The 27,011-nt window shown below is 43.7% G+C and overlaps 1 protein-coding gene across 1 annotated transcript in view; it reads right to left on the bottom strand.

Moving 5' to 3' along the window:
* ATP7A (ATPase copper transporting alpha) overlaps positions 1–27,011 on the bottom strand; it is a 109,991-nt gene that overhangs the window by 48,826 nt on the left and 34,154 nt on the right. Inside the window, exons 3-7 of the mRNA XM_067471685.1 lie at positions 20,804–20,944; positions 13,158–13,638; positions 7,910–8,626; positions 4,293–4,517; positions 1,288–1,451 (exon numbers count right to left, since the gene is read on the bottom strand). Coding sequence (XP_067327786.1) covers positions 1,288–1,451; positions 4,293–4,517; positions 7,910–8,626; positions 13,158–13,638; positions 20,804–20,923 — 1,707 coding nt within the window. The 5' untranslated portion in view covers positions 20,924–20,944. The remainder of the gene's footprint in view (positions 1–1,287; positions 1,452–4,292; positions 4,518–7,909; positions 8,627–13,157; positions 13,639–20,803; positions 20,945–27,011) is intronic.

Here is a 27,011-nt window from a genome sequence, read left to right as displayed (position 1 = left end):
TTGTGGCAACACCAGAGGCACTCCACGTGGCCAGATACTGGTCAAAGGACATTTAATCAACTACCAAGCTTGCCAACTCTGTGTCTTCTGTATGTTTGTTTGTTTGTTCTGTCAAAAATGTAATACAACTGTTCGGTTGCCTGACACGATAAATAAATAAATTATGATTATGATTATTATGATTATTATTCTACTGACACAAAAGCACAGTAAGCAAGTGAGATCTATATGCTGGATTTCGTTGTTGTTGTTATTATTATGACTGGATGGCCATCTGTCAGATACTGAGATTGTGCTTTTCCTGCATGGTAGAATGGGGTTGGACTAGATGGCCCATGGGGTCTCTTCCAACTGTATTATTCTATGATAAGAGGGGGCTGTGGTGCCTTCAATGGGAGTTGGTGAGTAAAGTTGGGCTTGGAAAAGTGGTCTGCACTCTCCCTTCAGAGCTGTATTGCCATTTCAAAGAGAGAGGCCATTACTTCAAATACTGCAGTGTTGTTGAATTCCTCATACACAATATACATATATTTCCCTTCATGATGGAAGAATACGAGGCCCAGACTTGTTAAAGCTTATCATAGAATCATAGAATCAAAGAGTTGGAAGAAACCTCCTGGACCATCATCCAGTCCAACCCCATTCTGCCAAGAAGCAGGAATATTGCATTCAAATCACCCCTGACAGATGGCCATCCAGCCTCTGTTTCAAAGCCTCCAAAGAAGGAGCCTCCACCACACTCCGGGGCAGAGAGTTCCACTGCTGAACGGCTCTCACAGTCAGGAAGTTCTTCCTCATGTTCAGATGGAATCTCCTCTCTTGTAGTTTGAAGCCATTGTTCCCTTGCGTCCTAGTCTCCAGGGAAGCAGAAAGGAAGCTTGCTCCCTCCTCCTCCCTGTGGCTTCCTCTCACATATTTATACATGGCTATCATATCTCCTCTCAGCCTTCTCTTCTTCAGGCTAAACATGCCCAGCTCCTTAAGCCGCTCCTCATAGGGCTTGTTCTCCAGACCCTTGGTAATTTTAGTCGCTCTCCTCTGGACACATTCCAGCTTGTCAATATCTCTCTTGAATTGTGGTGCCCAGAATTGGACACAATACTCCAGGTAAAATGGTCTAACCAAAGCGGAATAGAGCATGGGGAGCAGGACTTCCCTAGATCTAGACACTAGGCTCCTATTGATGCAGGCCAACATCCCATTGGCTTTTTTTGCCGCCACATCAAACTGTTGGCTCATGTTATTATTATACACTTGTCTGTGGCGACAAGAGACGGCCCCGCTCACCACCAGCTCCAGGACGCCATCTCCTTGGTCATAGTTCTCCAGGACGGTGGCTCCGAACCCCAGTTCTCGAATCAGTTCGGCAACAAGCGGCGGCTGGATGATAGCGGGATTGTACCTGACTTCCGCCTTCCCGGCCATCAAGGCCACGAGGACAGAGGATATCCCTTGAAAGAGAGGGTCAAATAGGGCAAGCGTTAGTGGAGGAACTATCAGCGCAACACACAACATTTTAGTCCAAGCAAAAAGGCACAGATCTCTATTTAGAGCAATGTTTCTTAACCTTCCTAATGCCGCGACTCCTTAATACAGTTCCTCATGATGTGGTAAACCCCAAACAAAACATTATTTTCGTTGCTACTTCATAACTGTGATTTTGCTACTGTTATGAATCGCAATGTAAATATCAGATATCCAGGATGTATTTTCTTTAACTGGACCAAATTTAGCACAAATACCCCATACGCCCCTGGAAGGTCACAGGAGAGAGGAGGGATGATTTATTGTTGCCACCAATTTGAAAGGAACCAGTATTCAGGAGATTTTACCCCAGTTCCCAATTTTAAAAAGAACTAGCCGATTTGCAATGGAGGTTGCCGATTAGGAACCAAATTTACCACCAAGTTGGAAGGGAGGCTGTTCAATTGCACCTCCTCCTTTATTAAGAAAGTAATAACTTAGTAGTAATTACACTGTATATACTATAGCGTGACTGGGGAGAAGAATGTAGATTTATTTGGTTACTTTTCCCTATGTTTCTGCCACCACGTGAGGTAAGTTGTGATATTGTGAGAAATGGCACTTTGGACACAGAATAGACGGAGCTGAGGCAATCTTCAAATAAAAGTTAACAATTTTATTAAGTACACAGCATGTGGTTGCAAGACGTAACTTTTCCTTGTTGCACTTGGAATAATACTTGTAACTTTAACAGTTCATTCTTTCAAGTAACACAGTATCTTTCTGACGTAGAGCACTTGTTTCAGACAAAGTTTCAATACAGGGATGTTTCCCTTATTTGATCCTCCCTAGATCAAATACTAAGTAAACTATTCTTTAGCCTCTCCTTAGACTAAAAGAATACCAGCTATATTTCACCATTCAGCTGCACTAGCATGAGAAACTTCCAATAGCCAAACCCAGCTTTTCAAAGCCTCAAAGCTTTGCTTCACAAGTCACTCCGCCACCTTTCCTTTCCTTCTCTCCCAACTCCTAACTCCTCACTCCTCTGAACCTAACTCCTGACTCCTCTAAACCTAAATCCTGACTGCTCATTCCTCTAAACCTAACACCTAACTGATCTTTAACTGTCATTTTTTTAAACTCTCCCCTCTAAGCTCCTCCCACTTCCCTCTCTCCTGCACCGGTCTCCATGGCAACGCACATGGAGGACTCCTCTGACTTAGGCCGCTCCAGCATTACTGCAGCCAATCTAAACACAAATACAGTTAAAATCATACAATTTATAATCAACTCCTGTACAGCCCCAATTTGAATACTGGTAGGGTTTGGGTAGGTGTTTGGAGAGGGATGGGTTTGCAGATATCCTGAATCTCTGATAAAGTGCGTTGGGGGCAAAATGCTTGGAGTTTCCTTATTCTGGGAAGGCACACTGGAACAACAACGTTTTCAAGCTCCTCCTAAAAATTTCCAGTGATGGGGCTTGCCTGATGTCCTTAGGGAGAGAGTTCCAGAGTCGAGGGGCCACCACTGAGAAAGCCCTATCCCTTGTCCCCACCAATTGTGCTTGCGATGCAGGTGGGAGCGTCAGCAGGGCCTCTCCAGATGAACGAAGAGATCGTGTGGGCTCGTACACAGAGATGTGGTCACGCAGGTAGGCGGGTCCCAAACCGTTTCGGGCTTTGTAGGTAAGCACCGGCACCTTGGATTGGGACCGGAAAATGAACGGCAGCCAGTGGAGCTCCTTAAACAGGAGGGTTGACCTCTCCCTGTAAGGAGCACCAGTTAACAACCTGGCCACCGCCCGTTCGACCAATTGAAATTTCCAGGCCGTTTTCAAGGACAGCCCCATGTAGAGTGCATTACAGTAGTCCAATCTGGAGGTGACTAAGGCATGGACCACCCTGGCCAGATCCACCTTCACGAGGTATGGTCGCAGTTGGCGCATGAGTCTTAATTGTGCGAAGGCCCTCCCGGCCACTGCCAACGCCTGAGCTTCAAGCGACAGTGATGAGTCCAGGAGGACACTCAGACTGTGGACCTGTGACTTCAGGGGGAGTGCAACCCCGTCCAGCACAGCTTGCCACCCTATACCCCGATCCGGTTTACAATCGACCAGGAGGACCTCTGTCTTGTCGGGATTGATCCTCAGCTTGTTCCTCCTCATCCAGACAGCCACAGCGGCCAGGCACTCGTCCAGCACCCGAGAGGCTTCCTTGGAGTTAGGTGGCAAAGAGTAGTAGAGTTGTGTGTCATCTGCATAGAGATGGCACCCAATTCCAAAACCCTGGATGACCTCTCCCAGCGGTTTCATGTAAATATTAAAAAGCATGGGGGACAGAATGGAGCCTTGCGGAACCCCACAGGTCAAAGGCCAGGGGTCCGAGCAGGCGTCTCCCAGCTTCACCATCTGGGAACGGCCCTCCAGGAAGGACTGGAACCACGACAGAACCGTGCCCCCGAGACCCATCCCAGAGAGTCGTCCCAGAAGGATACCATGATTGATGGTATGGAAAGCCGCTGAGATGTCCAAGAGAACCAACAGGGTCACACTCCTCCTGTCCAGTTCCCTGCAGAGGTCATCCACCAAGGCGACCAAAGCCGTCTCGGTGCTGTGGCCAGACCTGGAACCAGACTGTGACTGATCTAGGTAGTTGTTGTCATCTAGAAACCCCTGGAGCTGGGAGGCGACCACCCGCTCCAGCACCTTGCCCAGAAAAGGGAGGTTGGAGATCAGTCTGTAGTTGTTCAGCACCGTGGAGTCAAGGGATTATTATTATTATTATTATTATTATTATTATTATTATTATAAATACAGTATTTCTCACCTTCTTCTCTCTTCAAGTTCCTTTCAATGTTGGCCACGCACGAAGCGCATGTCATACCAGTGACCTGAATGTAGCATTTTGAGGGTGGGTTTCCATCCTGATTCTCATGGACCGGGGACGGTTTGGAGCGAGTCTCTGTTTTGGAGAGTTTATTATTCTGGGATTCTGCCATCCTTTCCTGGGAAGGCTGGGTTATGAGCACCACTGGATCCGGGCTTGGTGTCCCTGGAAGCAGAAAGGAATACTTTCGAATGCTTTACAGACAAAAATCTCCATTACTAAAAAGGTCATAAAGATATCCAAACTGGGAGAAGTGTGCCTGTTGCTTTGCCAAAACCTTCCCAGACAAAGCGGGTTCTTAGAGAAGGGAAAACACACCTTACAACAGGAGTCCTCAAACTATGGCCTGCGGGCCGGATACGGCCCTCCAAGGTCATTTACCCGGCCCTCGCTCAGGGACAACCTAAGTTTGAAATGACTTGAAAGCACACAACAACAACAACAATCCTATCTCATCAGCCAAAAGCAGACCCACACTTCCCATTGAAATGCTAATAAGTTTATATTTGTTAAAATTGTTCTTCATTTTTAATTATTGTATTATTTTAAGTGTTTTTTCCCACTACAAATAAGGTATTTATTATTTATTTTATGTATTTACAACATTTGCATCCCGCCCATATCAGCCCGAAGGTGACTCAGGGCGGTGTACAAGTCGGCAACAATTCGATGCCATATATAAAAATACGTACATTGGTAAAAAGCAATAACATCACAATACACTTAAAAACCATAAAAGCAATGAATAATAAAAATTATAAAAAACATGTCTTCTTGTTCAAATCCTCAGCCGTTCCTAGTTCATTTTCCGACTTAAGTTTTTCTGGTCATGCTATGGTTCCAAACGCTTGCTCAGACAGCCAGGTTTTCACTCTTTTTCAAAAGGTCCGGAGGGAGGGGGCTGATCTAATATCCTTAGGCAGGGAGTTCCACAGCTGGGGAGCCACCATTGAGAAGGCCCTGTCTCTCATCCCCACCAAACACGCCTGTGAGGCAGGCGGGATCGAGAGCAGGGCCTTCTCAGACCATCTCAACTTCCTAAAAGCTTGGGATAGATGTGCAGTGTGCATAGGAATTCATTCATTTTTTTTCAATTTATAATCTGGCTCTCCAACAGTTCGAGGGACTGTGACCTGGCCCTCTGTTTAAAACGTTCGAGGACCCCTGCCGTTCAACATTCATGTTGGAATTTAGCCTGTGATTGTGTTTCAGGATGAGGGTGCTTTGGATTTGGGAAGTGATGCCAATGAATTTCAAGATGGCAATGGTTTGGTCAATGACACTGATGCAGAGAAGGACCAGGAGACCCCTATGTAAAGTGTAGTTTCACATGAGAATGTGTCTGAAGAGTGTGGGGATGATAAGTGTACTCCCTGAATTGCTACCAGAGACTTCCCGGGATTTGGGGCTTGAAAACAACTGGGCACCTGACCCAGCTGTGAGACTTAAGGAGCAAATAGATAGGTGAGAGGAAATTAGTCAAAACAGACAGGCCGAACAGTGCCTTCGGCATTCTGCCAGGCTCCGACAGAAAAAGATAAGCGAATACAAATACAGTATTTTGAACCAGGCTTTCCACACGGTTAAGTGGATGCAATGACATGATTTAGAATTGCTGTTCCAGGGGGGTGGGGGGAATGGGGGAGGGGGGGTTTGTTGGGCAATACATAATTAAGGAATGTAAGAACTATCTTTAAAAGGGTACCTCAGAAACACAATCCTGAGGGCTAAAACCATCACACTCTTTCACAAGATACCCCCAAGTAAGCCAAGGGCTTATCAGTGCTTCTAAGTGGGTGGGTGCCAGTGTGCTTTCAAAAAGGGTTTTTCGGGCTGAGAAAGGCAGTACACAAATACAGTAAATGCAGTAAATAAATAAATACTGTATATACTCAAGTATAAGCCTAGTTTTTCAGTCCTTTTTTTAGGTTGAAAAAGTCTCCCCCGGCTTATACTTGAGTCAATGTTATTTATTATTTTACTTTGTTGTTATTATTATTAATATTATTATTACATTTATTATTTTATTATTGTTGTCATTATTACATTTATTTTACTCTATTATTGTTATTGTTACATTTATTATTTTACTATATTGTTATTATTACATTTATTACTGTTATTATTACATATTACATATTATTACATTCCATTATTTTACTCTATTATTTTTGGAGGACATGTAAGCATATTCACTTTGAAGGTTAGAATAATGGTTTATTCAGAGTTGGACAGTCTTATCTCGAATTACAGTTTTATGTAAATATTCAAAAATATTTAACCTAACGATGCTTAAATTAATATAATTTTATTGGTATCAATTTTTATTTTGAAATTGACCCGTAAATGCTGCATTTCCCACCCTTGGCTTATACTCGAGTCAATACATTTTCCCAGTTTTTTGTGGTAAAATTAGGTGCCTCGGCTTATATTCGGGTCGGCTTATACTCGAGTATATACGGGGTAAATATTTTTTTCTCAAATAAAAATTTATTAAACTAGTAAATATTTTTTCTCAAATAAAAATTTATTAAACACGCGTTGCTGTGGCCAACCTTCCCTCCCTCTTTCTTCCCTTCCCTCTTTCCTTCCTTTCCTCTATTTCTTTCCCTTCCTATTTCTCTTCTTCTTTCTTCCATTTCTACCTGTTTCTTTGTTCTTTGGTTACATCTATCCTTCTCTCCTTCCTTCTCTCCTTCCTTCCTTAGTTCCTTCTCCCCTTCCCTGTCTTTTTCACTTTTTTATTTTCACTTTTTTATTTCCTTCTCTCCTGCCTTGCTTCTCTACCTTTCTTTCCTTTCTTCATTCCCTCCTGTTGGGGTTCAGCCTCCGTGTGAACCTGAACCTGATTCTCTGATTGTATTTCCTGATGCAACTGAACAGGCTACTGAACATGTATTTTTCCCTGATGGTTTGGAAACTGTTGATTCTGAAGGCAGTGGCTGGGAAAGTGAAACTACACATCCTGATGAGAATGTTTCAGAATCAAGCGGTGATAACTCTCCAGAGGAGCTAACACCTTCCTTTTTTAATGAGGATAGGAAAGGACAGATTTGGAAAAACAGGAGTGAATCACAGAGTCTGCGAAGGTCAAGTAGATTAAAGGGAAAGGAGGCTTCAAAGCCTGGAGGCGTGTCCCGAAACAGTTTCTTTAGTTTTAAGTGTCTCCCCCTGGGCAGTCTCGTTAGATCAAGCATCGTTTAGACTGAAACCTTGGCGGATTTCCCATGGCCTGCATTCCCAGAGGCTTCTAGTTTCCAAGTACGGTTAGTGAGATGCTAACAGGTTCCAGGTTTTATAGTGTTGCTTTTGGAATTTTGATCTAGTTCATAGATATTCCTGACTGCTGAATTTTACTGTGGTTTTTTGGACTTTGTATTTTCCTCTATTTTGTAACCATTTTTCATCAATAAAAAAGGATTGTTTTTTCCTACAGTCAAGTGTGGTGGATTAATATCTTATGGTCTTGTTTCCTGATCTGGGCTGCAACACCTCCCTCCTGGATTCATGGATTATGAAACAAAACAAAACAAAAACAACATCAAGGGCAGGATTACCTGTTAAGGAAGCATCAAAACCCATGTCCTCAATGGCGTTTCGTAAGTCATCCGGGGAAGTCTGCGCGGGGTCATACTCGATGGTTGCATTACGGTTCTGAAGCGACACACGGATTGACTTCACCCCTGGCTTTTGAGAAATCACTCCCTCAATAGACTGGACGCAAGACTGGCAAGTCATTCCCTCCACATCCATCACAGTGACGTGCATCAAGGGGTGATGCGCAGGACTGTTGGCGACCCTTGGAGACTTCGGGACCTCAGTGTTTTCACGTCCGTCGCAAAGGCTGACCGTGAAGGTCTCGGGGGACACGGCTTCTATGGCTCTTCTCAGTGCGTTGATACTGATGAGGCTGGGGTCGTACTTTACGGTGGCCGATCTGTCCTCTAACGAAACGTCAATGCTGGCCACGGCAGGGAGCGTCGAGAGGCTGGACTGAATATTGAAGACGCACGATTTGCAGTGCATGCCGTCCACCCGGAACCTGGCAGTCTGTAAGTTGAGACCGTCCTTCGGACTCAACGGTGGGGATGTCGGTAAGCTTTTGGCTTGCGCGTTCTTCAGCCGCTCCACATCGATAGCGCCGAGGTTGAGGAGTTTGGGCGGCTTCTTTATGGAGGCCAGGAAGCCTGCCGCTTCGATTTGGTTTTTGATTTCCTCGGCCGTGATGATGTGAGGCTGGTACACAACCACCGCTTCCTGATTGTCCAAGGAGACTAGAGGAAAAATGGGGAAAGACTTACTGTAAGAGTGTAGGTTTTATATAGCAAAATTAAATAATCACTCACAAGCCGGTGTTGCTTGGAATATATTGCTTGTATCTCTGCAGCAAAGAAAGACACTACTGACTTATTTATTATTTATTTATTTATTTATTTATGGTACTTTTACCTCGCCCTTCTCAACCCCCGAAGGGGGACTCAGCGCGGCTTAAAGAAAAGGCAGAATTCGATGCCTATACAAATTACACATAATATACAAAAACGTAATTAAAACAGTTATCACAATTAAAACAATCAACAACCAGTACATAACACATCATATAAAACATCATATAAAAGTCGTTCTTATAATCAGCGTTTCGTTTTCCAGAGTTCCATAGATCCAATCCGTTAATGATTTCCTAGTCATCAATGAAGTTCTTTATCTGCCCGCTTGTCCAAATGCCTGGTCCCAGATCCATGTTTTTAGTTTTTTCCTAAAAGAAAGGAGCGATGTTGCAGATCTAATTTCCCCGGGGAGTGAATTCCACAGGCGGGGGGCCACCACCGAGAAGGCCCTGCTCCTCGTCCCCACCAATCTCACTTGTGATAGAGGCGGGGTCGAGAGCAGGACCTCCCCAGAGGATCTTAGGCTCCGGGGTGGGACATAGAGGGAGATCCGTTCGGACAGATACACTGGGCCGGAACCGTATAGGGTTTTGTAGGTCAAAACCAGCACCTTGAATTGTGCTCGGAACTGGATTGGCAGCCAGTGGAGCTGACACAACAGGGGGGCGGGATGATCCCTGTATGACGCCTGGTGAGTAGTCTGGCTGTCTCCCGCTGGACTAGATGGAGTTTCCAAGCAGTCTTCAAAGGCAACCCCACGTAGAGTGTGTTGCAGTAGTCTATTCGGGATGTAACAAGAGCGTGGACCACCGTGGCCAGATCAGACTTCCCAAGGTATGGGTGCAACTGGCGCACAAGTTTTAATTGTGCAAAAGCTCTCCCGGCCACCGCCGAGACCTGGGGTTCCAGGCTCAGCGATGAGTCCAGGATCACTCCCAAGCTGCGAACCTGTGTCTTCAGGGGGAGTGGAACCCCGTCTAACACAGGCTGTAACCCTATACCCTGTTCGGCCTTACGACTGACAAGGAGTGCCTCTGTCTTGTCTGGATTCAGTTTCAATTTGTTAGCTCTCATCCAGTCCGACACAGCAGCCAAGCACCGGTTCAAGGCCTGGACAGCCTCCTTGGTGACATGTGAGATGGAGTGACAGATTTGGACATCATCTGCGTAGAGATAACATCTGCGTAGAGATAACTTTTTCCCACCACCACTTCCTTTTATACACCTTTACTGCCCATCACCCCCTCTTCTCAGTTTCCTTATTAGAACTTGTTGCTTCACAAGTTCCAATACAAGGTTTCCAGCGCCCTTTGCTGGATTCAAAATGTCAGAGAGAAAACTGAGGCAGCCAGGATGATTCAGTCAGGATATCACGGAGGGAATTTGTGATGTCTTCATGCCGTCGGAAATTGACTCCTGACACTTACTATGTTTCTCCCGTGATGTTGAATTGAAAATCTATATATATAAAAATGCTCTGCGCATAATGAGTACCTTAAAAACAAGAGAACCAATGAATGAAATCACACCAAATATGGCAACAAAATGTCTCACTACACAAGGAGTGACCATCACTCAAAAAATACGATTTTGTCATTTGGGAGTTGTAGTTGCTGGGATTTATAGTTCACCTATAATCAAAGAGCATTGTGAACTCCACCAACAATGGAATTGAACCAAACTTGGCACACAGGACTCCCATGACGAACTGAAAATACTAGCAGCATTTGGTGGGCATTGACCTTGAGTTTGGGAGTTGTAGTTGCTGGGATTTATAGTTCATCTACATCCAGAGAACACTGTGGACTCAAACAATGATGGATCTGGACCAAACTTGGCACGAATATTCCATATACCCAAATATGAACACAGATGGAGTTTGAGGGAAATAGACCTTGGCATTTGGGAGTTGTAGTTGCTGGGATTTATAGTTCACCTACAATCAAAGAGCATTCTGAACTCCACCAATGATGGAATTCAAGCAAACATGGCATATAGGACTTCCATGACCAACAGAACACACTGGAATGGTTTGGTGGGCATTGACCTTGAGTTTGGGAGTTGTAGTTCACCTACATCCAGAGAGCACTGTGGACTCAAACAATGATGGATCTGGACCAAACTTGGCACGAATATTCCATATACCCAAATATGAACACAGATGAAGTTTGGGGGAAATAGACCTTGGCATTTGGGAGTTGTAGTTACTGGGATTTATAGTTCACCTTCAATCAAAGAGCATTCTGAATGAACCCCACCAGTGACAAAACTGGGGCAAACTTCCCACACAGAACCCCCAGGACCAAGAGAAAATACTTAAGGCCATCCAGTCCAACTCCCTTCACCAGGGCAAGAAAACATAATCAAAGCCCTCCTGACAGAGAGCCATCCAGCCATAGATATTGATAGATATATATGATTCACACACAAACAGATAAAGTATTATACATTTGAAAGGGGCTCCTAAAGATGGACAATTATATGTTGCATATTCCAGAGTAGGCAAACCAGACAATCTCTACGTCAACACTGGCAACGAAACATCAAGAAATACTGTTTACCCACAAACATAAAGACATTACATATATTAGAAACCAACACTTTCTCATTACTTTATTTTCCAGATCAACAGACTGGGCCACAGCAACGCATGGCAGGGGACAACTAGTGTTTTATAAATAATAATAATAATAATAATAATAATAATAATAATTTATTTATACCCCGCCACCATCTCCACAAGGGGCTTACATGAGGCCAAGCCCAACAACACATCAAAAACAACAAGCAGTAATAAAATAACAAGCAATAAACAAAATAAACAATACAATTAATACAACTCACAAGTAGACAATAAACAAAAGAATTTAAAAACCTATGGCTGGGCCAAATGTAATAGTTAAAACTTTAAAAAATAAATGCTGGACATGAACAGAGGAAGTATCTATTTAAATGGAAATGATTATTATCATTCTATGGAAATTATTATTATTATTATTATTATTATTATTATTATTGGATTATTGTAGGTTTTTTCGGGCTATAGGGCCATGTTCTAGAGGTATTCTCTCCTGATGTTTCACCTGCATCTATGGCAAGCATCCTCAGAGGTAGTGAGGTCTATTGGAACTAGGAAAATTGGGTTTATATATCTGTGGAATGACCAGGGTAGGACAAAGAACTCTTGTCTGCTGGAGCTAGGTGTGAATGTTCAACTGACCACCTTGATTAGCATTTCATTGCCTAGCATTTGTTTGGTGTGGCTTGTTAGTGCCTGGGGCAATCTTTTGTTGAGAGGTAATTAGATGTTGTAGTGAAATTGCTACTCTATGTTAAAGTTTTGGTGTATAGCTCTATGTTTCCATATGGCAGTTAGGGAAGAATAGGCACAGACAGGGTAGCAACAGCAGATATAGGATTCATTTGCATATGTGAAGCCGATTGGTCATATTCAGATTAGTGTAGGCCCAGGATTTGAAAAGGCTGCTAGGCCCAAAATGACAGTTGGAGAGAGCGAGCTGAACATTCCAAAGGGTTCTGAAAGATGCAGTTAGAGTGAGGGAGTTTGAAAATGACAGTTAGGAATTTGTGTGTGAAGAGGAGAGTTGGTTTTTGAGTGCCTGATAGAAATAAACAGTTATGAAGATGTGTTAAAGACTTCTGATATAGAGAAGCAGTTAGTTAAATAGAGCTCGAGTTTTAAGGAGCATAAAGAAGGCTAGTGTTGCCTTAGTTCAGAATATAATTCAGCCAAGAGTGTGTGAAGCAAGTAACATGTTTGTGAATGTGAAACATTGATAGTTTATTCAGAAAAGTTAACCAAGTAACTGATACTGACTGTAAACCTCAAGATTACAACAAAACACAAATGTAACCACAAGCGTTGGAGCCAGAAGTTATAAACTGTGTTACTTTGTTATAAACAAGAGTGTTTCATTGCCTGTGACATAAAGTACAAAGGTTTAACAGCACACAGAAAGTCCCAGCCAATACAAAAAAAGAAACTGAATCGGCATAAGGCAGCAAAGAGGTTTTTAAAGAGGAAATAGTCTCTCTCCCTCACCACAGATGTCTCTGATTGTTTCCTCTCTGTTGTTTTGCTGTTGTGATTTTAGAGTTTTTTAATACTGGTAGCCAGATTTTGTTCATTTTCATGGTTTCCTCCTTTCTGTTGAAATTGCCCTAGGCACTAAAAAGCCACACCAAACAACTGCCAGGCCATCAAATGTTGTGTCCAAATTTGGTGTCAATTCATCCAATGGTTTTTGAGTTCTGTTAATCCCACAAACGAACGTTACATTTTTATTTATATATTATTATTATTATTATTATTATTATTATTATTATGCGAGACTCTATTGTGCTGGGGAACGAACAGCAGTGCATAAAGGCATGCAAATAAATTCCCATTCATTACCTTTGACTCGCGTGACGCCTTGCAGTTTCCCGATCTTCCCTTCAATTGTACTGGTGCAGGAGTGGCAGGTCATTCCCTCCACTTTGAGCCTCAGCACAACGTCCCCCATTTGGGACACGTTCGCATCTTCGGGGGCTCTCTCTCGAGCTGCATGGTCCAAACTCAGCCCGGGCACTATTTGGCCGATCTGCTTCCCATTGATGAGAGTGGACACAAAAGTGACCACCAGGGATTTCTTATCGGAGGAGGTTTTCACGTCCAAGACGCCCTCGGTCTGCAAGAGGCGGCTGCGGATTTCGTCGAGGGTGGAAGCAGCCTGAGCAGGAATGGCGAGGAACACGGTGTCCACTGGGACAGGTTGCGGGTCTGCAGCTGTAGGTGCAGCGACAAACCCCATGTCCTCTATGGCTTCCCGTAGGACTTCTGGAGCTTGTTCTTTGGGGTTATAAATAATGGCCGCACTCTTGTCTCGAAGGGAAACCTGGCAGGAAGAGAAACGCACACACAAACTTCAGACAACGAGGCTTAAGTAAGATTAAGGGTTGTCTTATTACAGTGACACCTTGCTTCGCGTTTTCATTCGCCTAAGAAGGAAGCGTAAGCTGATATGCCTATGGAACCATAAATTAACCTGGATTTACCTGTAAAAGAAGATTGGCTGGCCTGTTGGCTTACGAAAACATTCCACATGCAAAGATTATACTAATCTCCAAGCTTTATGCAAACTGGCAAATACCGAATACAGAGTTACATTTAGTGCTTTGAGAGAATCCAAGCCAATCCGGCTCGCTAGGAAGTATTTGTTGGCGTTCAGCCTGTGATTGTGTGTAATGATCAGATCACTCTGGATGTTCGGAATGACAATGAGGTTCATGTATCTAATGATGAGGTTTCTCTAGATTCAGAGAATGACAATGGGATTCCTGTTCAAAGTGACTTTTCTGATGGGAATGTTCCTGAAGGGTTTGGGGATGATGTTATGGTCCCTGGAAGGGGGCTATAACGAATGACACCTCACCAAAGAGCTTCTTTAGCAGGGAGAAGGAACAGGGAATTCTGAAATAGTGAATCCCACAAGCTACCAGCAATTATAAGGAACTTCACACTAAGGATCACACTGCTGGGAATATCACAGGAGGAAAAAACAGGGAAAAATATAACTGTGTATACATATATTTGAATGACATCTGAACTGGGAGGTTTTCAAAAGATTTCTTCAATTGGGTATGCTGCCACTTTATTGTTTAGGACTCAGGCTGAATTATATGTGTGGAGAGGGTATTTAGTAACACCCTTCTGTGTTACGATAGTGTTTATTTTCTTCAGAGGGTTTAAATACCAATGACGTTCACACACAGGCTGTTGTAAAGTGTTAACTATAATAAAACGTTTATTTAACAGGCTTAAACTCTTCTGGTACAAATGCGTAATGGTTTCTGTAAGTTAATGGCACAAAAGCTTTTTGGTTACGTTTGATGTACAATTCTTAGATGGGTACTGGGTTCAAATCTAGGGTTAACAAACCGGATATTATCTCAGGAAACTAATCTCTGATGGTAATTCCAAACCAAATTCCCACTTTCTGGAATCTAGCCAAACCACCTTGGCTTAGCCTTCCTCGGGAATAAAAGAAACAGATCATAAGCAAGGTCCTATTTGCACTGTCAGTATTCCTGGCTAATTCCTCTGGCCCTTGAATAGTACAAAAGGTTAAACCAGTTCTCCTATCTAGCAGTATCCAACTGTGAACACCAACCGACTACCTAACTCCCAACATAAAATGGCGTCTCCCTGTTTCCCTAATCTAAAATGGCCGCCAGGGCTTCGCTAGGCCCACATTCTAACTGTTAAGGCCACTAGGTTTCGCTAGGCCCACATTCTGGCTGCTAAAGGTTCTTTACAAGGGCCTGAATTGCTACCAGAGAATTTGAACCTGAGTAAAACTCGGCACCTGGGTCAGCTGCAGAAATTAAAGAGCCAGTAGATAAAAGGCATATTTTCAATCAACACAGCCAAACAAACCAAACTCTCAGGCACTCTGCCAGACTGAGAGAGAGACTGATAAAAGAGTCAAGCCTGAAACGAAATCCGTTCCTGGCCCCTTGGGATATAGAGTAGATTAGGGGATAAGAGTGCCAAATACAGAATCTGTAGCCAGACGAAGCAATGTTGGAATTGAGTCAAGACTTCTTCCCACGTCCCTGGAAGCCTTGCCTTGGATAGATTCATGTGTTAAGTGCCTTGTTTGATTCATGATTCAAGTTTTGTGGTTTTTCCTTGGAAGTTTCAGTATTTGTTTTTCATAGAATCATAGAATCACAGAGTTGGAAGAGACCTCATGGGTCACCCAGTCCAACCCCATTCTGCCAAGAAGCAGGAAAATCGCATTCAAAGCACCTCCCGACAGATGGCCATTATTATTATTATTAACTTTATTTATACCCTGCTAAAATCTCCCGAAGGACTTGATGCAACTTACAAAGGCCAAGGCCACCAACAAAACAACAGCATCCAGCCTCTGTTTAAAAGCTCCCAATGAAGGAGTCTCTACCACACTCCGGGGCAGGGAGTTCCACTGCTGAACGGCTTTCACAGTCAGGAAGTTCTTCCTAGTATTCAGGGGCAATCTACTTTCCTGTAGTTTGAAGCCATTGCTCTGCATCCTAGTCTCCAGGGCAGCAGAAAACAAGCTTGCTCCCTCCTCCCTATGACTTCTTCTCACATATGTATACGTGGCTATCATGTCTCCTCTCAGCCATCTCTTCTTCAGGCGAAACATGCCCAGCTCTTTAAGCCACTCCTCATAGGGCTTGTTCTCCAGACCCTTGATCATTTTAGCCGCCCTCCTCTGGACACATTCCAGCTTGTCAACATCTCCCTTCAACTGTGGTGCCCAGAATTGGACACAATATTCCAGGTATGATATAACCAAGGCAGAATAGAGCATGGGGAGCATGACTTCCCTGGATCTAGACACTATACTCTTCTTGATGCAGGCCAAAATCCCACTGGCTTTTTTTGCCACTGCATCACATTGTTGGCTCATGTTTAACTTGTTGTCCACAAGGACTCCAAGATCTTTTTTACATGTCCTCCTCTCGAGCCACGCCTCCCCCATTCTGTATCTGTTGGGGTTCAGCCTGTGTGTGAACTTGAACTTGACTCTCTCATTGTATTTCCTGATGCCCATGTGAATTCTGAGGCCAATTTAGATGAGGATGGTTTGAGTAGTGAAAATCCCACAGCCTTGGAAAGTGAAAGTCAAGATTCCCCTGAGAACATACATTCCGAACCAAGCGGAAACGGTTCACTCCCTTTTCCTCCCAGTTTTAGCTCTCCACAGAATCAGGCACCTGGCCTCCTTAATGAGGATAGGCGGGGGCAGATTTGGCAGAGTCGGGGAGAAGCTCAATGTTTACGCAGGTCAGCCAGATTGAAAGAAATCCAAACAAAATCTTCAGGTGTGTCTCGTAATAGATTTCTTGGCCTTAAATATGCCTGGGATGAATACATCTTCAGACCAGGCATTGTTCCACATTCATGTGCCAGCGTTTGCAGGTCTCCTGATTCAAGTGGCCTTGTTCCTCGGAGGCTTTCTAGTTTTGCTAAGTACGGTTAGTGGATTGCTAACAGGTTCCAGGATTCAGCAGTTTTGCTGTGGGTTTCATGATCTTGTTTATGGACATTTCTTGTTGCTGATTTTTATGGTGGCTTTTTACTTTGCATTTTTTCCTCTATTTTGTATTCATCTTTCACCAATAAAAAAGAATTGTTTTCCTGAAGCCAAGTGTGGTGAATTGTTGTCTGAGGGTCCAGTTTCCTGCTCTGGGTCGCAACAGTATCTTTGCATGAACTCTGATGGACTAATTTCCTGGACTACTTGTTTCTACTTATTTTTCTACCTAGTTGGATTTACCTATTTTTATGGAGTGTTTTTTTTTATTGCTACTGCTTTTTAAATATTTTCAATAAACTGCTTGCAATTTTACTCAGCTGTGTGGTGTTTAAAGTCAGAGGGTTTCCTGGCTTGGAGTGGAACAGTATTTTGAAGCGTGACAGGAAGAAAAAAACCTGAATTTCCCAACCAAGAGAACATTGGAAGAGGCCAGAAACAGAAGCGTCCCATCTGAACCCGAAACAGCCTCTGCTCTTGTTCTCAACGGCATCATGCAAACCTGCTAATGTCATATGCTTCCCAATAAGAGAGGACCAAATGCTTGAAATCCAATTTCCTTCCCACAGGCACGGCTCTTGTCCTGCCGTTTCGATTTTTAAAAGGGTAAACTGATGCCACCGAAAGGCCCATTGAATTAGCTTCGAGGTTGAAATTATCCTTAGGCAAAGTACAACCAGGAAGCCATTGTTGTGATCTAATTACACAAACGTAACCTATTTAAGCATCTCTGTTCTGCCTTTGGGTAGGGCTATGCTTATTGGTTTACCTGCAATTCTACACAGGATGACCAAAAAGACAGGCTTTCTGACATGGCATTAAGAGGACAGATCTTCTCCCCCGCCCCGCTTCCGCTTTACAACTGGGCCATTGACACTTATTCCATCTCCAAACACTGGTGTTGTATGTGTTGGGGTTCAGCCTGTGTGTGAACCTCAACCTGATTCTCTGATTGTATTTCCTGATGCCAATGAAGATGTTGATTCTGATGACGGTTTGTGTAGTGAAACTCCTGCAGCCTTGGAAAGTGAAAGTCCAAATTCTCATGAGAATATTTCAGAGTGAACTTTCACTCCCTTTTCCTCCCAGTCTTAGCTCTCCAGAGAATCTGACACCTGGTCTCTCTAATGAGGATAGGAGAGGGCAGATTTGGCAGAGCAGGGGAGAATCTCAAAGTTTACGAAGGTCAGCTAGACTGAGAGAAATGCAAACAAAGCCAGCAGGCGTGTCACGTAATAGATTTCTCGGCCTTAAGAACCTCTCGCCTGGATGCATCTTCAGACCAGGCATTGTTCCAGATTCAAGCATCATCCTTGGCAGGTCTCCTGATTCCAGTGGCCTTATTCCTAAGAGGCTTCCTAGTTGCTTCAAGTACGGTTAGTGGATTGCTAACAGGTTCCAGGATTTAACAGTGTTACTGTGGGTTTTTTATCTTGTTCATGGACATTTCTTGTTGCTGATTTTTACTGTGGCTTTTTACCTAGCATATTTCCTCTATTTTTGTACTCATCTTTCTTCAATAAAAAAGGACTGTTTTTCCTGAAGTCAAGGGTGGTGGATTGTTGTCTGAGGGTCCAGTTTCCTGCTCTGGGTTGCAACAGTATGTCTGCCTGTTCAGCCTGTGATTGTGTTTGATGTTGATGATGGGAATGGGGATGATGTTCCTGATGATGGGCCTCGGCCTGTTGGCAATGGGAATGCGGGTTTGCCTGGGCCTGAGTGAAGCTCAGAGGAAATGTCCGAGCAGTCTCAGGAAGATTCACAAGGCCACATTCCTGGGAGAGGCCTTTCACGGTCTTTCTCAGAGCAACTGTCTGAAGATGATTTGTCAGGTGCAGAAGTTAATGAGTGTCAAGTCAATGAGAGTGTAGATAGAAAACAAGACTTTTGTAAACAGACAGTATGTTCAGGCGTAGCAAAGATCAGTTTGTTTACAAGAAAAGAGAGATAGGAAACCTTATCTATCCAAATGCGTCTCTTCCTACAAACCCACCAGGAACTTGAGATCGTCGAAGGAGGCCCTCCTCTCGATCCCGCCTGCTTCGCAAGCACGTTTGGCAGGGACGAGAGACAGGGCCTTCTCTGTGGCAGTCCCTCAGCTGTGGAACTCCCTGCCTAGGGATATTACATCAGCCCCCTCCCTCCCGACCTTTCGAAAAAGAGTGAAAACTTGGCTCTTCAAGCAAGCTTTCGGAATCTCAGCATGAACAGACAAACTTGAATCGGAAAATGACCCAGGAACGGCCAAGACGATGGAACAGATGAGGATTTGAACGAGAGGACATAGTTTCTAAAAATTTTATTGTTCATGTTTTTATGATTTTAAATGTACTGTAATACTTTTTTTTTTTTTTTGCTTTTTATCAATGTATGTATTTTATATATGGCATCGAATTTTGCCGACTCTGTACGCCACCCTGAGTCGCCTTCGGGCTGATATGGGCGGGATAGAAATAGCGTAAATAAATAAATAAGAAATAAATTGATCTGGTAGTAAGGTCAAGAGAAATGCTTTCCTTTTGGTTTTGGGATCTGGAAAACCCTTATATGGATTCATGGGAAAGAGATGTCTCAGTCGGGTCAACGTTGGAATTTCATGACGATCTTGCTGTCAAGTGTTCTTAGTTTCATGTACCAAGTTTTTGCCAAGCACCTGATTTGTGCTTTGGATTATTCATGTTGCCTTGTGTACAGGAGTTGATTATAAATTGTATGATTTTAACTGTATTTGTGTTTAGATTGGCTGCAGTAATGCTGGAGCGGCCTAAGTCAGAGGAGTCCTCCATGTGCGTTGCCGTGGAGACCGATGCAGGAGAGAGGGAAGTGGGAGGAGCTTAGAGTGGAGAGTTTGAAAAAACGACAGTTAAAAATCAGTTAAGGTTTAGGTTTAGAGGAGTGAGCAGTCAGGAGTTAGGTTCAGAAGAGTCAGGAGTTAGGAGTTGGGAGAGAAGGAAAGGAAAGGTGGCGGAGTGACTTGTGAAGCAAAGCTTTAAGGCTTTGAAAAGCTGGGTTTGGCTATTGGAAGTTTCTCAGGCTAGTGCAGCCGAATGGTGAAACATAGCTGGTATTCTTTTAGTCTAAGGAGAGGCCAAAGAATAGTTTACTTAGTATTTGATCTAGGGAGGATCAAACAAGGGAAACACCCCTGTATTGAAACTTTGTCTGAAACAAGTGCTCTACGTCAGAAAGATACTGTGTTACTTGAAAGAATGAACTGTTAAAGTTACAAGTATTATTCCAAGTGCAACAAGGAAAAGTTACGTCTTGCAACCACACGCTGTGTACTTAATAAAATTGTTAACTTTTATTTGAAGATTGCCTCAGCTCCGTCTATTCTGTGTCCAAAGTGCCATTTCTCACAATACTACAACTTACCTCACGTGGTGGCAGAAACGTAGGGAAAAGTAACCAAATAAATCTACATTCTTCTCTCCAGTCACGCTACAGTATATACAGTGTAATCACTACTAAGTTATTGCTTTCTTAATAAAGGAGGAGGTGCAATTGAACAGCCTCCCTTCCAACTTGATTGTAAATTTGGTTCCTAATCGGCAACCTCCATTTCAAATCGGCTAGTTCTTTTTAAAATTGGGAACTGGGGTAAAATCTCCTGAATACTGGTTCCTTTCAAATTGATGGCAACAATAAATCATCCCTCCGCTCCCTTGCTTCTTTTCACCTTGTTTCATGGATTGTTGTTCCAATTGGTATTTTATTTTGCCCTGAAGCTCATGGACTACCCTTTGTTTTGGAACTTTACTACTTTTGCCAATTTTATTGCTTTCCCAACTTATATTCTTCAATAAACTGCTTGCTGATTTTACCAAGCTGGTGTGGTGTTGAAGGTCAGACATGTTCCTGCTCTGATGTTCGACAACTATTGTGGGAAACCATGAGGATGTCTAGATTATAGAAGCAAGACCTTTAAGTACCTATCACAATCCACTCACCCCAACAGAATAATTTTACTTACTTTAATACTAAGAACTCCATTTAGTTTTGCGATGTGGGCTTCGATCGTCTCTACGCACGAACTGCATGTCATTCCCTCCACAGAGATCACAACAGATCTGGCCCCGGATGCTGGATCCATTCTGTTCACAGCTTCGCATCCCTGTTTTCAAGGAAAAACAATGAAAACATTTAGACGTGGCACTTAGTCTCGGGCAAAAGATAGATAGAAGAAAACCTCTAGGAACACTGGTTTAATTATCTCCGTCAGCTGACTGGCACAACCTGGGGATCACAACCAGACACAGTGAAGACATCTGCCCTTGCGCTATGCTACTCTGCTGCTGAGTACGCATGCCCAGTGTGGAACACATCTCACCACGCTAAAACAGTGGATGTGGCTCTTAATGAGACATGCCGCATTATCATGGGGTGTCTGTGCCCTACACCACTGGAGAAATTACACTGCCTAGCCGGTATTGCACCACCTGACATCCGCCGGGAAGTGGCAGCCAATAGTGAAAGGACCAAGGCAGAGACATCTCCAGCTCATCCCCTGTTTGGGTATCAGCCAGCACGTCAATGACTTAAATCAAGAAATAGTTTTCTAAGATCTACAGAGACACTCGCTGGAACACCTCAGCAAGCGAGAGTCCAAAAGTGGCAGGCTCAAACCCAGAGCCTCAACCAATGGCTGATACCCAATGAGAGACTCCCCCCTGGGCGACTTGGAAGGCGCTGAACCACGAGATGCAGAGCCAGCCTTCAGAAATGGGGCCACAAAGTGGAATCCACGACATGCGAGTGCGGAGAAGAGCCAACCACTGACCACCTGCTGCAATGCAACCTGAGCCCTGCCACATGATGCACAAGGGAGGACCTCCTTGCGGCAACACCAGAGGCACTCCAATGGCCAGATACTGGTCAAAGGACATCTAATCAACTACCAAGCTTGCAAACTCTGTGTCTTTTGTATGTTTGTTTTGACCAACAGAAAATACTGGAAGTGTTTGGTGGGCATTGACCTTGAGTTTGGGAGTTGTAGTTCACCTCCATCCAGAGAGCACTGTGGACTCAAACAATGAGGGATCTGGACCAAACTCGGCATGAATATTCAATATGCCCTAATGTGAACACTGGTGGAATTTAGGAAAATATACCTTGACATTTGGGAGTTATAGTTGCTGGGATTTATAGTTCACTTACAATCAAGGGCATTCTGAAACCCACCAATGATAGAACTGAGCCAAACTTCCTACACAGAACTCCCATGACCAACATAAAATACTGTGTTTCTTAATGGTCTTTGGCAACCCCTTTGATACCCCCTCATGACCCCCTTAGGGGTCCCGACCTCCAGGTTGTGAAACACTGGTCTATATAAACAACTAGCTTGGGGACCCGGCTTGCCCGGGTTATTTAAGAAAGGCATTGTGCACCAAGGTTGGTTTTTATCAGTTGTTTATGTGGCTCGCAGTGCTCTCAGGAAGTTAGTGAAGGTACTGCGAGCCCCATCATCCATAGTCCATTGTCCTCTAAACAGCACCAGGATGTAGAGTGGGTCTTGCGGGCTCTATTTGCCAAGTTTGGTTTTGATCAGTTATTGGATGAGGTTCACAGTGGTCTCAGAAAGTGAGTGATAGCACTGCAAGTCCCATCATCCATGGTCCATCCTCCTCCAAACTGCTCCAGGATGGAGAGCGGGTCATGGGGGCTCTGTGTGCCAAGTTTGGTCTTTATTGGTAATTGGATGAATGTTGCTGTGGTCTCAGGAAGTGAGTGAAGGTACTGCAAGTCCGATCATCCATGGTCCATCCTCCTCCAAACAGCGCCAGGATGTAGAGTGGGTCTTGCAGGCTCTGTGTGTCAAGTTTGGTCTTGATCAGTCATTGGATGAGGTTCACAGCGGTCACAGAAAGTGAGTGATGGTACTGCTAGTCCCATCATCCATGGTCCACCCTCCTCCAAACTGCAGTAGGATGTAGAGTGGGTTATGAGGGCTCTGTGTGCCAAGTTTGGTCTTTATCGGTCTTTGTTGGGGGGCACGGTAGTCTGTGGGAACAGAAGGTGGGAAAGTACTACAAATCCCATCGTCAATTGTCCATCCTCCCCGAATCTTCACCAAGATGTAAAGAGGGCCATGGGGGTTATGTATGCCAAGTTTGGTCTTGATTGGTCATTGGATGAGAGTTGCAGCGGTCTCGGGAAGTGAGTGGAGGTACTTCAAGTCCCATCATCCATGGTCCACCCTCCTCCAAACTGCAGTAGGATGTAGAGTGGGTTATGGGGGCTCTGTGTGACAAGTTTGGTCTTTGCTGCGGGCCACAGTGCTCTGTGGGAACCGATGGGTTTGAAAGTACTATAAATCCCATCATCCCTAGCTGCAGTTCCCGCTCAAGCTGACCCATTGAATCAGTGGTGTGGCTGCAGTTGGGACTCACAAACCTTTGGGAAATGATTAACCAGAGAAAGGGTTTTATTGTTCTGCCTTTTATTGTTCTCTTTTTGAGCAGTGCTTCAATGCTGTTAAAACTCTTAATCTCAACATCTGAATGTTTCTTCTATTGTCCTTTTCTGCCCTTTGTAAGCTGCTTTGAGTCCCATTCTGCAGAAAGGAGGGATGTAGGTGAACTACAACTCCCAAACTCAAGGTCAATGCCCACCAAACACTTCCAGTACTTTTTGTTGGTCATGGGAGTTTTGTGTGCCAAGTTTGGTTCATTTCCAATGTCGTGGAGTTCAGAATGCACTTTGATTGTACGTGAACTATAAATCCCAGGAACTATAACTCCCAAATGGAAAGGTCTATTTTCCTCAAATTCCACCAGTATTTACATTTGTGCATATTGAATATCTGTGACAAGTTTGGTGCAGACCCATCATTGTTTTGAGTCCACAGTGCTCTCTGGATGTAAGTGAACTACAACTCCCAAACTAAAGGTCAATGCCCACCAAACACTTCCAATATTTTGTGTTGGTCATGGGAGTTCTGTGTGCCAAGTTTGGTTCATTTCCAATGGCATGGAGTTCAGAATGCACTTTGATTGTACGTGAACTATAAATCCCAGGAACTATAACTCCCAAATGGAAAGCTCTATTTTCCTCAAATTCCACCAGTATTTACATTTGTGCATATTGAATATCTGTGACAAGTTTGGTACAGATGCATCATTGTTTTGAGTCGACAGTGCTCTCTGGATGTAGGTGAACTACAACTCCCAAACTCAAGTTTAATGCCCACCAAACCCTTCCAGTACTTTTTGTTGGTCATGGGAGTTTTGTGTGCCAAGTTTGGTTCATTTCCAACGTCGGTGGAGTTCGGAATGCTCTTTGATTGTAGGTGAACTAGAAATCCCAGCAACTACAAGTCCCAAATGACAAAATCAATCCCTCCCAAACCCACCAGTATTCAAATTTAGGTGTATTGGGTAGTGAATGAAAATACATCCTGCATACCAGATATTTATACCACAATTCATAACAGTAGCAAAATGACAGTTGTGAAGTAGCAACGAAAATAATACTATGGTGGGGGGTCACCATAACATAAGGAACTGTATTAAGGGGTTTGTTGGGGTTCAGCCTGCTCTGTGTGAACCTGAGCCCCAATCTCTGTGTGAACCTGATTCTCTGATTGTATTTCCAACTGAGCAAGCCACTGATCATGTATCTCTCCCTGATAGTGTTGAAACTGTTGTTGATGCTGAGCTCAGTGGCGAGGAAAGTGAAACTGAACAACCTGATGAAAATGTTTTGGAATCCAGCCGTGATAGCTCTCCAGAGGAAGTCACACCTGGGTTTTTTAATGAGGACTGAAGGGAACAGAAAGCTAGAAACAGGAGTGATTCACAGTTTCTACGAAGGTCAAATAGATTACAGGAGAGACAGGCCCAGGCTTCAAAGTCAAGGGGTGTTTCAAGGAATAGTTTCTTTGGTTTAAGGGGCCTCTTTCCGGGTGTCTTGTTAGATCAAGCAATGTTTGGGATTGTGGCTGTGCCTTGGCAGAATTCCTGTGTTCCATGGCCGGTAATCCCAGAGGCTTCTAGTTTTCAAGTACACGGTTAGTGAGATGCTAACAGGTTCCTGGTTTTTGTATTATGGTTTTTGGAATTTTGCTCAAGCTCAGAAATTCCACCAGTGTTCACATTTGGGCATATTGAATATCTGGTGACAAGTTTGGTCCAGATCCATCATTGTTTTGAGTCCAAAGTGCTCTCTGGATGTAGGTGAACTACAACTCCCAAACTCAAGCTCAATGCCCACCAAACCCTTCCAGTACTTTTTGTTGGTCATGGGAGTTTTGTGTGCCAAGTTTGGTTCATTTCCAATGTCGTGGAGTTCAGAATGCACTTTGATTGTAGGTGAACTATAAATCCCAGGAACTACAACTCCCAAATGTCAAGGTCTATTTTCCACAAATTCCACCAGTGTTCACATTTGAGCATATTGACTATTCGTGCCAAGTTTGGTCCAGATCCATCATTCTTTGAGTCCAAAGTGCTCTCTGGATGTAGGTGAACTACAACTCCCAAACTCAAGGTCAATGCCCACCAAACACTTCCAGTACTTTTTGTTGGTCATGGGAGTTTTGTGTGCCAAGTTTGGTTCATTTCCAACATCGGTGGAGTTCAGAATGCTCCTTGATTGTACGTGAACTATAAATCCCAGGAACTATAACTCCCAACTGGAAAGGTCTAATTTCCTCAAATTCCACCAGTGTTCACATTTGGGCATATTGAATATCTGTAACAAGTTTAGTCCAGATCCATCATTGTTTTGAGTTTTGAGTGCTCTCTGGATGTAGGTGACCTACAACTCCCAAACTCAAACCCTTTCAGTACTTTTTGTTGGTCATGGGAGTTTTGTGTGCCCAGTTTGGTTCATTTCCAACGTTAGTGGAAATGAACCAAACTGGTTCATTTCTAGTTCACCTCTTTGATTGTAGGTGAACTAGAAATCCCAGCAACTACAAGTCCCAAATGAAAAAATCAATCCTTCCCAAACCCACCAGTATTCAAATTTAGGTGTATTGGGTAGTGAATGAAAATACATCCTGCATACCAGATATTTATATCACAATTCATAACAGTAGCAAAATGACAGTTGTGAAGGAGCAACGAAAATAATATTATGGTGGGGGGTCTAGTTTTCAAGTACATGGTTAGTGAGATGCTAACAGGTTCCTGGTTTTTGTATTATGGTTTTTGGAATTTTGCTCAAGCTCAGAGATTTTCCTGACTGCTGTGTTTTCATTGTGAATTTTTGACTTTGCATTTGCCTTTCTTTTGTAACCAATTTTTCATCAATAAAAAGGGATTGTTTTCCCTACAGTCCAGTGTGGTGGATTTAATCTTATGGTCTCGTTTCCTGATCTGGGATGCAACAGAGTTGCGGTATTAGGCACGTTGTATAGACCAAAGGGCAGTACTGGAGTGTTGCCTGCACCTGCTGCTTATAGGCAACAATATAAAAACCCTGTTTGTCGCACAACAATGAAGGCAAATGCCCGACGGTCAATACAGGCACAAAAATGGCATGTCACCTGGCAATTAACGAACAGGTGGCAACAAACCCCCTTAAGACAAATGGCTTTCACAGACATGAATCAAAACAATAGGAAAGGATCATAGAATCATAGAATCATAGAATCAAAGAGTTGGAAGAGACCTCCTGGGCCATCCAGTCCAGCCCCATTCTGCTAAGAAGCAGGAATATTGCATTCAAATCACCCCGACAAATGGCCATCCAGCCTCTGCTTAAAAGCTTCCAAAGAAGGAGCCTCCACCACACTCCGGGGCAGAGAGTTCCACTGCTGAACGGCTCTCACAGTCAGGAAGTTCTTCCTAATGTTCAGGAGTGTCAAGCCACTGCGGCATCAAAGGGCTTTTATGCGTCGCGCTCCTCCTTCCTTGGGAAATCATGGGAATGCAAAATATCGTCTCTCCTAGCACTGACAGACTCAGCACTTTGGAACCCATCAAGCCCGTTGATATCCTAGAAATTCTCAGCCGCTTGCTATAATAATAATAATAATAATCTATATATATATAAATGCTCTGTGCATAATGAGTACCTTAGAAACAAAAGAACCAATGAACGAAATCACACCAAATTTGGCAACAAAACGTCTCACAACACAAAGAGTGACCATCAAAGAGCATTCTGAACCCCACAAACGAAAGAATCGGGGCAAACTTCCCACACAGAACCCCATGACCAATGGAAAATAC

This window comes from Anolis sagrei, chromosome 10 (assembly GCF_037176765.1).
Source record: "Anolis sagrei isolate rAnoSag1 chromosome 10, rAnoSag1.mat, whole genome shotgun sequence".
NCBI lineage: Eukaryota > Metazoa > Chordata > Lepidosauria > Squamata > Dactyloidae > Anolis > Anolis sagrei.
Note: the sequence above shows the minus strand (reverse complement) of the source record. Positions and strands in the feature narration are given on the sequence as shown.